At 47.8% G+C, this 15,047-nt stretch overlaps 1 protein-coding gene across 1 annotated transcript in view; it reads right to left on the bottom strand.

Annotated features, from left to right (window-relative positions):
• Nucleotides 1–2,708: 2,708 nt before the first annotated feature.
• The window catches only part of EIF4EBP1 (eukaryotic translation initiation factor 4E binding protein 1), a 91,883-nt gene continuing 79,544 nt past the window's right edge, over nt 2,709–15,047 (bottom strand). The window contains exon 3 of the mRNA XM_029603903.1: nt 2,709–3,628. Within this exon, the coding sequence (XP_029459763.1) occupies nt 3,597–3,628 (32 nt within the window). The 3' untranslated portion in view covers nt 2,709–3,596. The remainder of the gene's footprint in view (nt 3,629–15,047) is intronic.

The raw sequence follows: 15,047 nt of genomic DNA, 5'->3' as shown, positions 1-15,047 counted from the left end.
CTCAACTCTGAACTGCTTGTGGCACATACTCTATTGTATCTCATTTCTTGACTCTGCACTCAATCCAGGTGACAAGATTCAGGTAGTAACTACTATATTTTGGATGTTTTATGATGATCTACCTATTGGAATCTTGCCAGGTACTTGTGTCTTGGATTGGCCACTGTTGGAAACAGGATGCTGTGCTTGATCGACCTTTGGTCTGACCCAGTATGATAAGTCTTATGTTATTTTATCATCAGTAACTGAGAAATAACTTCTGTAAGTACAGCTTAGTGCATGGCAACCTGTGTTCTTCTGTTACTCTATTTTTATGTAGCACCCTATGCAGGGCATAGGAGGGTAATTTTCAAACATCCCACATCAGCTAAAGTCTGCAGGTACTTCTTACCCACAGGTATTAACCAGAATTTTCAATGTGGATTTATATGCATAAATCTGCTTTGAAAAATTTGCATTAACCAGCACCAACATATATGCACAAAGTTACACTGATCAGGAGCTGGGGTCATTTGAGTGTATATTTACACACATACTTTTAAAAATCAAATATATGCATGAGAGTTTTGTCACTGCTCCAACTCTGCATATAATTTAATGTGCAAAATCATCTGGGCAATTTTCAAAAAGCCATGTACATGAATAAAACTTTGGTTTATGCACATAAAGCATTTTGAAAATTAAACATAGGAAATGACTACTGCTACATATACTTTTCCATTCTTATCAAAATGCCTTTCTACAAATACACAAAATTGTTTTTAGATGTCAGAAATTCCATATGCTCAAATTTGGAAGCAAACAAAAAAAATTGAATAGGAATGAAGGACAAGTTGGATAAGAGTTCATGAGCTAGAAGAACCTGCTCAGGTCAGGGACAAATTCTGCTTTTCCTAGCAGGCATAGTCTTTCTATAAGAGAAGAGTGTGCTGGACAGAAAGATTCAAACTGGAAGCCTTAAAACTATGAATATTTCAGCAGTTTTACATAGACAGGAAATTTAAAAATCCTACACAAGCCGGGGATGAAGCTAACCTCGGTGAGGGAGGAAGGAAAGCAAGCCTACCGGGGGACTCACAGCGGAGTGGAGAGGTCCCCCTGGAGAATAACCAAGGACAGACGACATCCAATTTGACTGTTTAAGATGCTTGGAAGCTATGGAAAATAGTATTAAAAACATTTAAATATAAGGATTCTGAATTTCCCGAGGATCGCTGGGGGAAATAGCTTATACTACTTTAAAAAAAAAAAAAAGTTTTCATTGAAGCACTCTTTTCCTTCTGAAAATATTCCGTGAATACCTGCTATTTTTTTGAATAAGAGAGTTTCTTTGAGAGGGACTGTACCGGTAAATATCCCAGCGAACTTAACCAGTTTTCTGGAAAATTCTAATACAGACGTGCTAAAGAGAAATACTTTGTTAGTCTCATTCATCGCTGTACAAGATGTCAATAATGTAATGAAAGCTTATTTTAGAAAATTTCCAATAACTTTCCTACGGCCAGCCAATAAAGATATATCCTGATCTGGCACAAGTTACCCAGAACAGGAGAAAAGAATTTCTTTCATTGCGACAAAAAGTTAACGAGTTAGGATTTTCATTTGTTCTAGGATACCCGTGTAAATGTATATTGAAGAGGGGGGGGCAGAGACCTATATATTCTTTCAATTTGATCAGTTGCGGCAGTTTGTAGAGGCCCGGCAGCCTGCTACCTCTTCACCAATTCCTCAGAATGGGGAGTGGTCTTAGAACATAAGAAAGTACAAGTGTAAGTTCTATGCTATTGCCCTTTCTGATGGTTATTTTCTTTTTCCTTTGTGTATTCTCCTTAAATAATTTTGCTTGTCTCCTAAAGCCTTGGTTTTTCTTGTAAAAAAACTTTGCGAGTACAAATTGAATAACTATTATACTTAAGGATTTGTATAAGAGTAAGATTTAAGTTAGGAATGTGAGAATTTAATTGTTTAAAAATTGTTTCCAATTTGTAACATAAAAAAAACAAAACAAACCTACACAATTGGCCTATCCATTCTACCCAGCTTTTCTGATTTACACTGCCAAGACTATAATCTCAGCTGTCAGCCATAGAAACAACCACCTACAAGGTATCATTCCTTCTCCAAACCAGTTTTGGCTTCCTATCTCGATAAGCATTCAAGTTCCCACATTTAATCCAACACTTAGAAACCCTCATGCATGCCAACAATGTCATACCACCAAACTCTAAAAATCTGAAATACCATACCTTGAAAGTGTGTTGCCCGAACAACTGCCCACCTACCAGCCCCTTTTTATTACCTTGCTGGATAGTGTCCAACCATCAGCCACCCAGTTGTTTTCTGAGAGTTGTAGCCTATTGGTTTTAAACTGGTAACCTCATGGCCTGTGGTATTGCTAATTTTTTAATTTCTTCAGGATGCTAAATCTGCAATTGTGATCAGTATTATCCCATACAACAGCAGAAACTATCAGAATCTCCAGATGATTAAAATTAAGCTATACAGTTCACCCAACTACACAAAGTATTGTGCTTACTGTCAATGAAGGGTTAATTTTGAACAGATTGGATAAATAGAAGCTACCTGGAAACAAGTCAATTAAATTGCTCTAAATAGATGGGGATTTTTTTGTATCATCAAGATATCCTCCTAAATAGGCTTCAGCTGTCATTAACAAATCAATAATAAAATAAGAGACCAGACTGGAATACATATATTTGCTCTTTATTCCATGCAATATGCATCTGCTTTTCTCACATTTCTGACACAGATTAATGGGGAATCTTCTCTTCCAATAGTGATTTTTCCCCCAATGGAAAGTAGTTATCCTGTTATTAGAAGGGTCAAGAATTTGATGTAGTACTCCTAGGGATGCTGTCGGTAAAATGGAAATCTGAAAATCTGGCCTCTAAATCTGTCAAACTTTATTAAAAACAAAACAAAAACACAAAAACCTTTAAATCCCCAACACATAAACCCAGCCAGGAGGATAAAACAAACACAAGGCACTGCCAAAAAGAAGGGAAGAAATAACATTGTGATACCATGATTTTATTTCATAGAGAGATTTTCAAATTCCCATTTTAAAGTATCCCTTTAAGGCATCTCATCAGCAAAAAAAAAAATAAAAAAATAAAAAACCCACCACAAAATTTATTGCATTAACCTCCAGATCCAGAGACTCAATTAGGATTTCTGTCATTTTTCCTATATGGCATTTCTTTAACCCTCTGCAGTGTTGACACACACTGATCAATAAAGACAGAGAAATGTGAAAATAAAATCAATTAAAGGAAAGTAATTTCTCTTTCACTCTGTGTGTTGTCCATTGCCAGCAGAATCCCTGACACCTATGTACACCCACATCAGTAAATCTTGCAACTCCAGTGAACCTTTCTATCTATCTCAGGACTGGAAATGAATCGATTGTCCTTCTGTGGAGAAGAGTGAAGTCACACCAAAAGGGGAAAAAAAAAAACAAAAAACAAAAACAAACAAACCACAGGCCTAACTTAAAAAGCCTAGCTGGTGAGAATCCACAGACTGAGGTCCACTCTTTACAGGACAAAGTGCATGGTCCACTTCCAGAGACAGCATTAAATATCCATCTGAAACTGAGCATCTTCTCCTGTTAAAAGAAAAAAAAAAAAGGTCAGACAATCGAATAGAAATGCACACCTGGGCAGGAACTATTTACTTTAGTATGAGGTGCAAATTCACCATAAACTTTTCTTCATTCCATGTGACTTGATTGTATCCACAAGAATCTCAGCCGAATGTACAATATAAGAAAATTATTTCTTACCTGCTAATTTTCGTTCCTGTAGTACTAAGGATCAGTCCAGACAGTGGGTTATGTCCCCCGTCCAGCAGATGGAGTCAGAGCAAACTTCGGAGGGTGCTGGCATATAAGCTGGTGCAACCCTCCTAGATCCTCAGTATCGAGAATATCAAAGCCAAGCCAGAGAACTGGACAGACCGAGAAGGATGGATCAAGCATATCCACAATGTCAAACTGTAAAACTGTGAGAAACAACAACTATGCAACTTGCAAAGAGAACTGTCAACTGATACAAACACACACAGACAAAGAGTCCAGAAGGAGAAGGCTAAACAGTAGGACAGGAGAGAGACTATTCGAGCAGGTATACCCCCAGATCCGAACACGACCAGGGCGGGCGTCTGGACTGATCCTTAGTACTACAGGAACGAAAATTAGCAGGTAAGGAATAATTTTCTTTTCCCTGTACGTATCAGGATCAGTCCAGACGGTGGGATGTACCAAAGCTTCCCTAAACCGGGTGGGTCCCTGAGAACCCTGCTCTGATAACCCTGTCCCCAAAAGAGCCTGATTCCCGCTGCCGGCAAGTGGAGCCGGTAATGTCTGGAAAACGTGTGCAAGGACTTCCAAGTCGCCGCCCTACAGATTTCCTGAACGGAGACGTGCTGAGACTCCGCATAGGAGGTGGGCTGGGCTTGCAGAGAATGGGCCTTGATTCCTACCGGAGGATCCCTCCCGGAGCCGATGTATGCCGAAGCCACCGCCTCCTTGAGCCAGCGCGCAACGGTAGTCTTCGACGCTTGTTGACCCTTTCTATTCCTGGACCAGAGGACGAAGAGATGATCGGAGACGTGAAATTCATTCGTCACTTCCAAATAACGTAGGAGAACGCGCTTTACGTCGGGAAGGACGGTAGTTCCACCACCTGGTTCAAGTGGAACGCCGAAACCACCTTGGGCAGGAACGAAGGGACTGTCCGGATTTGGACCCCCGAGTCCGAGAACCGAAGGAAGGGTTCCCTGCAAGATAGAGCTTGGAGCTCAGAGATGCGCCTCACCGAGGCTATGGCCACCAAGAAAATCGCTTTCAGAGTGATATCCTTGAGAGAGGACTGACGCAGGGGCTCGAAGGGAGGCCCCGCGAGAGCCTGCAACACCAGATTGAGATTCCAGGAAGGGCAAAGCTGACGCAATGGCGGCCGCAGATGCTTGACTCCCTTCAGGAACCGTGAGATATCCGGATGGGACGATGGATCAGGCCTTCCCGAGGAGCGAGCCAAAGAAGCCAGAGCAGACACTTGCACTCGCAGAGAACTTTAAGAGAGACCCTTCTCCAGCCCCTCTTGGAGGAACGCCAGGATCTGCTGTCGTGAGGCTGCGGTCGCGTGGGCACCCCGTGCCGAACACCATACTTCAAAGACCTTCCACACGCGCACGTAAGCGACCAAAGTCGAGGTCCTACGCGCTCTGAGGAGGGTGTCTACCACGGAGACCGAGTAGCCCTTACGCAGGAGGTTCCTCCTTTCAAAAGCCAGGCCGCAAGACAGAAGTGTTCCGCCTGATCCGAAAATACCGGACCCTGGTGAAGAAGACGAGGCAGGTGCGAGAGCCGGAGAGGACCGTCTACCGCAACGTTGAGTAGATCTGCGAACCACGGCTGACGCGGCCATTCCGGAGCCACTAGGATTACCAATCCGTGATGCAACTCTATCCTCCTCAGCACCTTGCCCACCAGAGGCCAAGGGGGGAAGACAGAGGAGAAGCCGGGGCGGCCAAGGGAGAACTAGGGCGTCCACTCCTTCCGCGTCGCGCTCCCTTCTGAGGCTGAAGAACCGGGAGGCTTTGGCGTTGGAGGCGGTTGCCATGAGATCCATCGAGGGCGTCCCCCAGCGCCGGACGATGAGAGTCATCGCATCGTCGGAGAGAGCCCACTCTCCGGGGTCCAACGCCTGACGACTCAAGTAGTCCGCTTGAATGTTGTCCACCCCCGCAATGTGCGAGGCTGCCAGACGGACGAGGAACCGTTCCGCCCAAGACATCAGGCGAGCGGCTTCGAGGGCTACCTGACGGCTCCTGGTGCCCCCTTGCCGATTGATGTAAGCCACCGTAGTCGCATTGTCCGAGAGGACATGAACTGCCCGACCCCTGATCAAGGGCAGGAAATGTATGAGTGCCAGACGCACCGCTCTGGTCTCTAGACTGTTGATCGGCCAGGTCGCCTGTTCCTTTGTCCACTGACCCTGAGCCGAGCTCCTGAGGCAGACTGCCCCCCAACCGGACAGACTGGCATCGGTAGTGACTACTATCCAGTCCGGAGTCTCCAGAGGACAACCCTGGGCCAAGTTCTTGGGGTCCAACCACCACCGGAAGCTGTACCTGGCGGTCGGAGTAAGAGGGAGTATCACCTGATAATCCCGAGACACTGGCTTCCACCTCGATAGCAGGGACATTTGCAGGGGTCTCAGGTGTGCAAAGGACCAGGGCACGAGGTCTATCGCGAATGCCATTGAACCCAGAATTTGGAGGTAGTCCCGCGCCGTGTGCACCGGAAGGGAGGCAAATTGGACGATCTGATCTCGCAGGGATTGAGCCTTGTCTGGACGAAGGAAGACTCTGCCCTGCACTGTGTCGAAGTGTGCCCCCAGGAAGTCCAATTGCTGGGAGCGCAGCAGACTGCTCTTGCTGAAGTTCACCACCCAGCCAAGAGACTGGAGGAAGGACACTACTCTGTCGACCGCCGCCCGCCCCTGCGGAAGAGTCTTTGCTCGGATGAGCCAGTCGTCCAAGTAAGGATGGACCAGTATTCCTTCCCGCCGTAGCGTGGCTGCCACTACTACCATGACTTTGGTAAAAGTTCTGGGCGCGGTCGCCAGTCCGAAGGGTAGAGCCTGGAACTGAAAATGTTGACTCAAAATCTTGAAGCGAAGAAACCGCCGATGGGCTGGCAGGATCGGAATGTGCAGATAGGTCTCTGTTAGATCGAGAGAGGCTAGGAACTCCCCCTGATGCACCGCCACGATGACAGAGCGAAGTGTTTCCATGCAGAACCTGGAGATCCGGAGCACCTTGTTGACTTCCTTGAGATCTAGGATGGGACGAAAGGAGCCGTCCTTCTTGGGAACCACGAAGTAAATTGAATAATGCCCCTAGCCCACCTCTCCTGAGGGGACGGGTGAGATGGCCCCCAAGTCCAGAAGCCTGTCTAGCGTGCGCTGGACCCCCAGGCGCTTGGAGCTTGACCCGCAGGGAGAGAAGATAAACCTGTCCCTGGGAAACCGGACAAACTCCAACGCGTAGCCATGTCTTAGGATGTCCAGGACCCACTGGTCCGTGGTGATGTTGGTCCACTCCTCGTAAAACAGAGCGATGCGACCTCCAATCCGGGGTAGCGAGGAGTGGACTGGCATCATTGGGGTGTCTTGCCAGAGGCTCCCTGAGCCGAAGAGTCCCTGGGGGGTCTGCGACCCCGAAAGGGCTGAGACCAAGACTGTGACCTCCCTGAGGGCGCTCTAGGGCCTTGTCTAGCACCCCTATAACGCCTCCGAGGGCGGGAACGGTTCCTGGGAGCCGACGAAGACGGACGATAGGACCTCCGGCGGTCTTCGGGCAATCTGTGGACCGAATTTTCTCCTAGAGATTTGATAATTTGATCGAGGTCCTCGCCAAAAAGAAACCTGCCCTTGAAAGGCAGCGCTCCCAGGCTAGATTTGGAAGAAGGGTCCGCTGCCCAGTTCCGAAGCCACAAAAGTCGTCTGGCAGAGACTGCCGACACCATAGTCCTCGCAAAACCCTCAGCAAGTCGTGTAGAGCATCCGCCCCGTAGGCGATGACCGCCTCCAGTCGGTCCGCCTGAGCCGCCTCCTCCAGCGGCAACTGCTGCGAGGTGAGGAGCTGTTGGACCCATCGAAGATCGGCTCTCTGAGTTAGGGAACCACAGATGGCTGCTCGGACCCCCAGTGCCGAGACCTCAAAGATCTTCTTGAGGGCGACCTCCAGCTTCCTGTCCTGTAGATCTCGAAGAGCCGTACCCCCTGTGACCGGGATTGTGGTTCTCTTCGTGATGGCGGAAACTGCTGAGTCAACCTTAGGGACCTTAAGGAGATCCAGGAAGTCTCCAGGGAGAGGATAGAGCTTGTCCATAGCCCTGCCGACCAGGAGGGACGCCTCCGGAGTGTCCCACTCTCTCACGAGAAGCTGGAGAAACGAATCATGAATAGGAAAGGTCCTGGCCAAAGGACGCAGGCCCGCCAGCACTGGATCTCCCTTTTTGGTGGAGGAAGCTACAGAGGGGGCCGGGGGAGCTGGTGGCTCAACGGGGGGATCGAGGTCCAATTCCTGAAGAACATGGGGAATGAGGTCCGCCAACTCCTCTTTGCGAAAAATCCGGAGCACCCGAGGATCGTCACATTCCAGGTGCGCTGCCAAGGTCGCCTCATCATCCCCCTGTGATGCCGGGTCCCCCCTGGGTCCGGCAAGGGAGACGTCCCACCCAGGGACAACGGAAGGCCCAGGGGCGCCCTGGGTCTCCCCACCACGGCCCCCGGTACCGCCGCCGCAGTACCTGTGATCCTTGGAGACTTGGCCGGCGAGGGAACCGCAGCTGACCACCCCCCGGAGGATGTAGACTCTGGAGATAGGCCTGGTGCATGAGCACCACAAAGTCTGCTGAGAATCCGAGAGGCACTGGGGGGGGGGGGGGGGGGGGGGGGGGGAGGATCCCTGGGGAGTCCGGAGGTGGATGGGAGCGGACCTGGATCCGGGATCGGCAGTGCCAGAGATAAAAATTCATCCTGAGTCTCCTCCGGGTCGGATCCCATGCTGCTTTCTAACTCTAAGATGGCCGCCGCTCCCGCCAAAGGAGGGGGCGGGGCTACTCCCCGAGGACCGCGGTGCTCTGAGCGCGGCGGCGAAATCGTCGGGGGAGCAGCGCTTGTCTCCCCCCCCCGGGGAGACACCTGCCGCAGGGACCTTCCCGTGAGCCGCCCTGTCCCGGGCCACCGCAGGACGGGCAGCGAGCATGCTGCATCGCGCAGGCCCGGGAACGAGGGTGCTGAAGTAGCGATGCCGGGAGTCGCGCCGCGGGAGGAGCAGGCCTGCCTCGCCCTACTCAGAAAGTCCTCCCCCCCAGGAGCGGCAGGGGAATGAAACCTCCGTGCTGCTTCGACCCCGGGGAATTGGCGCGTCGCAGGGCTGCGGGGGGGGGGGGGGGAGGAGAGGAACTGCGACTAAGGGAAGGGGAGAGGCTGGCACCACCAGCATCCACCTCCTCACAGCTAAATCCAATGCTGCAAAGGAAAAAACACAGTAACTCACCAAAACTTTCCCCCGAGGAGACAGCAGAGGAGCAAGGGGGGAAAGAACAAAAAGAAGAAAAGTAAAGGAGAGGCAGTCCTGATGGCAAGAAAGAAATTAGGGCGGCAAGCCCAAACCGCCTCTCTACTGAATACTAAAGCCTTTCTTATTTTTTTTTTTAAACTGCTTGATCCAACTTGAGAGGAAAATATTAAGAAGAATAAGAAAAATGTGGAACAGAGCCACTAGCTAGGGGAAGCAACGGGTTCCCCTCCTCACATCTGCTGGAGTCAGAGAGATACTGAGGATCTAGGAGGGTTGCACCAGCTTATATGCCAGCACCCTCCGAAGTTTGCTCTGACTCCATCTGCTGGACAGGGGACATAACCCACCGTCTGGACTGATCCTGGTACGTACAGGGAACTGCTGATCATTGCAGAGTCAGTCTAACTTTCAAACACCACATAACATTCTCAAACTGTTATCCCTGCATAGTATAAATTCAAAGGTTAAATGCACTGCATTTATTGTTGCCAAAACATTCCTCCTCACTTCACTCAAACATCTGTTACCTAATCTGCAACTCACCTTGAGCTTGTATTTGGAAAGGCGAGTAATTAGATCTAAGAAATATATTAAACCTATTATACACAGACTGATGTGGGGCAGGAAATACAAAAAAATCCATTAGAACTATTGCATATGACAGAGCATGCACATTGCCAAATTAGTTAATCAGTAAGAGGCCTGAACTTCAGTTTTAGTTTAGAAAATGACCTTAAATGCCATTACAGAGAAGTATTATCCTGAAAAGCAAATTTTCATGTATACTATATAAAAATAACCCATGCTGTTACACGATGCTAGGTTCCATATTAGGTGCTACCACCCAAGAAAGATCTAGGCATCATAGTGGATAATACATTGAAATTGTCGGCTCAGTGTGCTGCAGCAGTCAAAAAAGCAAATAGAATGTTAGGAATTATTAGGACGGGAATGGTGAATAAAACAGAGAATGTCATAATGTTTTTGTATCGCTCCATGGTGAGATCGCACTTTGAATACAGCAGAACCAGGGGTCATGATTTAAAACTCCTGGGAGGAAGACTCAGAACCAATGTCAGGAAGTATTTCTTCATGGAGAGGGTGGTGGATGCCTGGAATGCCCTTCCGGAGGAAGTGGTGAAGACCAGAACTGTGAAGGACTTCAAAGGGGCGTGGGATTAACACTGTGGATCCATAAAGTCTAGAGGATGTTAATGAAGAGTGGGTGGCTTGCGGGAATGACTGCTACTACCTGGAGATAATACCCTTATTCAATAAACAAACACACGGTTAATGCCACTCCAACATTGTTCTAAGCTTCCATGGCAAGAGGAAATGTGGAAAAAAGGATTTGCATTCACAAAAAAAGCGGGGAGTAGCTTGCTTGTTACAGCAGTTGCTACCCCAAACCAAATAAGCCTGATACTCCACTTTCAATGCATGTCCAGCGTGGCTCTCTGCTTCAACGGCGGGGGGAATGAAGAGAAGTGGATCTATATACAGATGGCAGCTGGTAGGGACTGAATTGCATAGTCTGGGTAGACGGGTGGGTGTGGGTGTAGCTTGCTTGTTGCGGCAGTTGATACCCCTAACTAATTAAGCTATTTCACGTGGATGCAGTTCCAACAAGGCTCTCTGCGTTAGTGGCGGGGTTGGAAGGGAAGTGGAACCAAGGGGTTACTAAGGGCCAAGAGTAACAGATAAGTGAGGAAAAAAAAGTTAAAAAGCTTGCTGGGCAGACTGGATGGGCCTTTTGATCTTCTTCTGCTGTCATTTCTATGTTTCTATGTACAATTCTGGTCATTGCATCTCAAAAAAAAATAAATAAATATATAGTTGCACTGGAGAAGGTACAGAGAAGGGCGACCAAAATGATAAAGGAGATGCAACAGCTCCCCTATGTGGAAAGTCTAAAGAGATTAGGGCTGTTCAGCTTGGGGAAGAGATGGCTGAGGGGGATATGATAGAGGTCTTTAAAATTATGAGAAGTCTAGAATGGGTAGATGTGAATTCGTTATTTACACTTTCGGATAATAGAAGGACTAGGGGGCACTCCATGAAGTTAGCAAGTAGCACATTTGAGACTAATCGGAGAAAATTCTTTTACTCAATGCACAATTAAGCTCTGGAATTTGTTGCCGGAGGATGTGATTAATGCAATTAGTGTAGCTGGGTTTTAAAAAGGTTTGGATAAATTCTTGGAGAAGTCCATTAACTGCTATTAATCAAGTTGACTTAGGAAGTAACCACTGCTACTACTGGCATCAGCAGCATGGGATCTACTTAGTTTTTGGGTACTTGCCAGGTTCTTGTGGCCTGGATTGGCCACTGCTGGAAACAGGATGCTGGGCTTGATGGACCCTTGGTCTGACCTAGTATGGCAATTTCTTATGTTCCTATACACATATATGTGTGTGGTTTTGTGTGTGTGTGTTAATGACCTCTGCTCTGTTGGCATTTACATTTTTGCCTTTAATTAAAACCATGACACTTAATCCTATTACACCTGAAAACAAGGATTTAGAGGCATGCAACTCATTCATTCTCTCATATACTATACATAAAAATATTAGGGTGCCCCAGGTGATCATCGCATCACATTTGTGCAGACACAATGACTGCATCCTAAGCAGAAGGGGAGCTGCAGGCAGCAAGGGAGACGTACCAGAATCAGAGCGAGAGAGAGCGAGCGAGAGAGAGAGCGCGAGAGAGAGCGCGAGAGAGAGCGCGAGAGAGAGGGAGGGAGGGAGAGAAGCAGGAGCCACTGGTGGGGGTTTTCAGGCCTCACCAACTTCAAGATGATGACCTTTGAGCCTGAGGTGGGAGGGGCAGGCAGTGGGTACAGCAGAGGGAGAGGGGAGCTGGGGGGAGAACACAGCACAGCCCAGCCTTCCTCTCATATATACCCCTCGATCACTCACACACCAACCTACACCTTCCCCCCTACATACTCAGCACTTCCATACCCCCTGTAAACACAAGGGGTGGGGGGGGGGGTGGCGGGGGGGAGGCACGTGTTCTTTCCTACCCAACTCATCCCACATTATCACCCTCACACAAACTACTCCAACCTCATAACACAACCCAGCCACACCACTGCCCACACAGGAAAAGAGAGAACGTGGACGTACAGTTCATACCCCACCCTCCCCGCTACCTCGTCACTTCTAGATTCCATCCCTTACACACACATCCCCTAGATCACTTACACCAACCCCATAATATACACACATCCCTTTCCCCCCTCCCCCTACATACATGGGGAAGACAGAAGGGTAGAGGGAGATTGGGGATATCAGCAAAGTGTAAAATGTGAGTGAGCACACACAGAACCCCCCCCCCCCCCCTCCTCAACATTCATATCCCCCAACTTACCCCTAATACCACTCACATACTGCCTCCCACCTCCATGGAAGAGGATGGGGAATCTGTGGAGACTGCAATGGGGAAGAGTACATCCCCCCCCAACACATACACCCTCACCTCCCCGAATTCACACATGAGGATGGAGGGGGAAATGGGGAGAGCAACCAAGTGGAAAGTGCAGTGGGGGAGAGGGATAAAGCAAAATTGCTTACCTTGTAATAGGTGTTATCCCAGGACAGCAGGATGTAGTCCTCACATGTGGGTGACATCGTTGATGGAGCCCTGTTGCGGAAAACTTTGTCAAAGTTTCTAGAAACTTTTGACTGGCACACTGAGCATGCCCAGCATGCCATGATATTCTCAGCCACAGGGGTCTCCCTTCAGTCTCGTATGTAGCAATAAGCTTTAGCAAAAAATAAAAAAACGTATAGGACCCAACTCCGCGGGGTGGCGGGTGGGTTTCGTGAGGACTACATCCTGCTGTCCTGGGATAACACCTATTACAAGGTAAGCAATTTTGCTTTATCCTAGGACAAGCAGGATGCTAGTCCTCACATGTGGGTGATTAGCAAGCTATAGGCTGAGTCATTTTATAGTGAAGCAACATTGCAGTATTGTTGGTAAAAATGAGGCAGCCAAAAATCACAGCAAGTTGGATGTAGAAGGAGTTGGGATTATACTGGAAACAAGTTCTTTAACACAGATTATCCGTAGGCTGAATCTTGTCGTCCTTCTTTGTCCAAACAGTAATGAGCTGCAAAGGTGTGAAGAGAACTCCATGTTGCCGCTTTACATATGTCAAGGATTGGCACTGAACAATAGTGTGCTACTGAGGTTGACATTGCTCTTACTGAATGCTCCTTTACTCTCCCTTGGAGAGGAAAGCCTGCTTTTTCATAGCAGAACTCTATGCAATCTGCTAGCCAGTTGGAGAGAGTGTGTTTGTCCACTGGATTACCCGGTTTGTTTGGATCAAAAGATACAAAAAGAGTTGAGTGGATATCCTGTGGACTGCAGTGCAGTCTAAGTAATATGCTAGTGCATGTTTACAGTCCAAGGTATGTAAGGCCCGTTCACCTTGGTGAGAATGAGGCTTTGGAAAGAATGTGGGCAAAACTATGGATTGGTTCAAGTGGAATACCGTAACTACTTTGGGAAGGAATTTTGGATGGATTCGGAGAACGACTGTCATGTAGGAATTTTGTATAGGACGAGTACGTGATAAGTGCTTGTAACTCACTAACCCTTCTAGCCAATGTAATGGTTATAAGGAAGATAGCCTTCCATGTGAGAGATTTAGGATCACAGGAAGTCATGGGCTCAAAAAGGAGAACGCATGAGCCTTAAGACCAGATTCAGGTCCCATTCTGTGACAGGTGGTCGAATTGGTGGTTTAAGATGAGTTAAACCTCTCATAAACCTGCTGACAAGAGGTTGTATGGATATTGGTGCATCTCCCATCTTGTTATGGTAAGCTGAGATTGCACTTAAATGTACTCTTAGAGATGAGGTCTGAAGACTAGAGTCTGAAAGATGGCATAAATAGTCTAGTAGAGAAGGTGTGTGGCAGGAGAAAGGGTTAATGTTCTTTTGCGTGCATCACAAACTGAACCTTTTCCTTTTCGAAGAATAATTCTTTCGTGTGGAAGGTTTACGTGAAGCTATAAGCACTTGAGACGTTGGTTGAAAGATTAAGTGGTTGTAAGATCAAGCTTTCAACATCCATGCTGTCAGGGATAGGAATTGAAGGTTGGGATGGTGCAACCGACCCTGATCCTGAGTTATGAGAGTGGGAGCTACACCCAGGCGAATTGGTTCTCTGATCGAGAGATCTAGAAGTTTGGGAAACCATACTTGTCGAGGCCAATACGAGGCTATGAGTATCATGGACCCTTTTGTCCTCTTGTAGCTTCACTAGAGTTTTGGTTATGAGCGGTATCGGAGGATATGCGTATAGAAGGCCTGAGTTCCAAGGGCGAGCAAAGGCGTCCTTGGCTGGCTGGTGTTTCTGGCTGTGCAGAGCACAGAACCTGTCCACTTTGTGATTCAGGTGTGATGCAAAGAGGTCTATTGTTGGTTGTCCCCAACGTTGGAATATCCTGGTCGCTACTAAGGGATCCAGGGACCACTCGTGTGGTTGGAACTGACGACTGAGGCGATCTGTTACTACGTTGTGGATGCCCACTAGATAGGTGGCCTGGAGAAATATGGAATATGTCAGGGCCCAGTCTCAAATTTGTGCAGCTTCTTGACAAAGGAGATACGAACCCGTACCTCCCTGTTTGTTTATGTACCACATGACTACTGTATTGTACATTTGAATCAGAACAGTTGTGTGAAAGGCAGTCCTTGAACGCATGCAGAGCATAACGTATAGCTCGAAGTTCCAGGAAATTGATTTGAAATGTTGCTTCGAGTTTTGGCCAAGTACCCTGAGTTTGGAGATTGTCTATGTGAGCTCCCCAACCTAAGGTGGATGCATCTGTACTTAAAGTTATTTGTGGGACTGGTTGCTGGAAGGGTAGGCCCTTGCACAAGTTGTCTTTGTTGATCCACCGAAGGAG

Source organism: Rhinatrema bivittatum, chromosome 5, assembly GCF_901001135.1.
Source record: "Rhinatrema bivittatum chromosome 5, aRhiBiv1.1, whole genome shotgun sequence".
NCBI classification, from domain to species: domain Eukaryota; kingdom Metazoa; phylum Chordata; class Amphibia; order Gymnophiona; family Rhinatrematidae; genus Rhinatrema; species Rhinatrema bivittatum.
The sequence above is the reverse complement of the archived record's forward strand: the minus strand, read 5'-3'. Positions and strand labels throughout refer to the sequence as shown.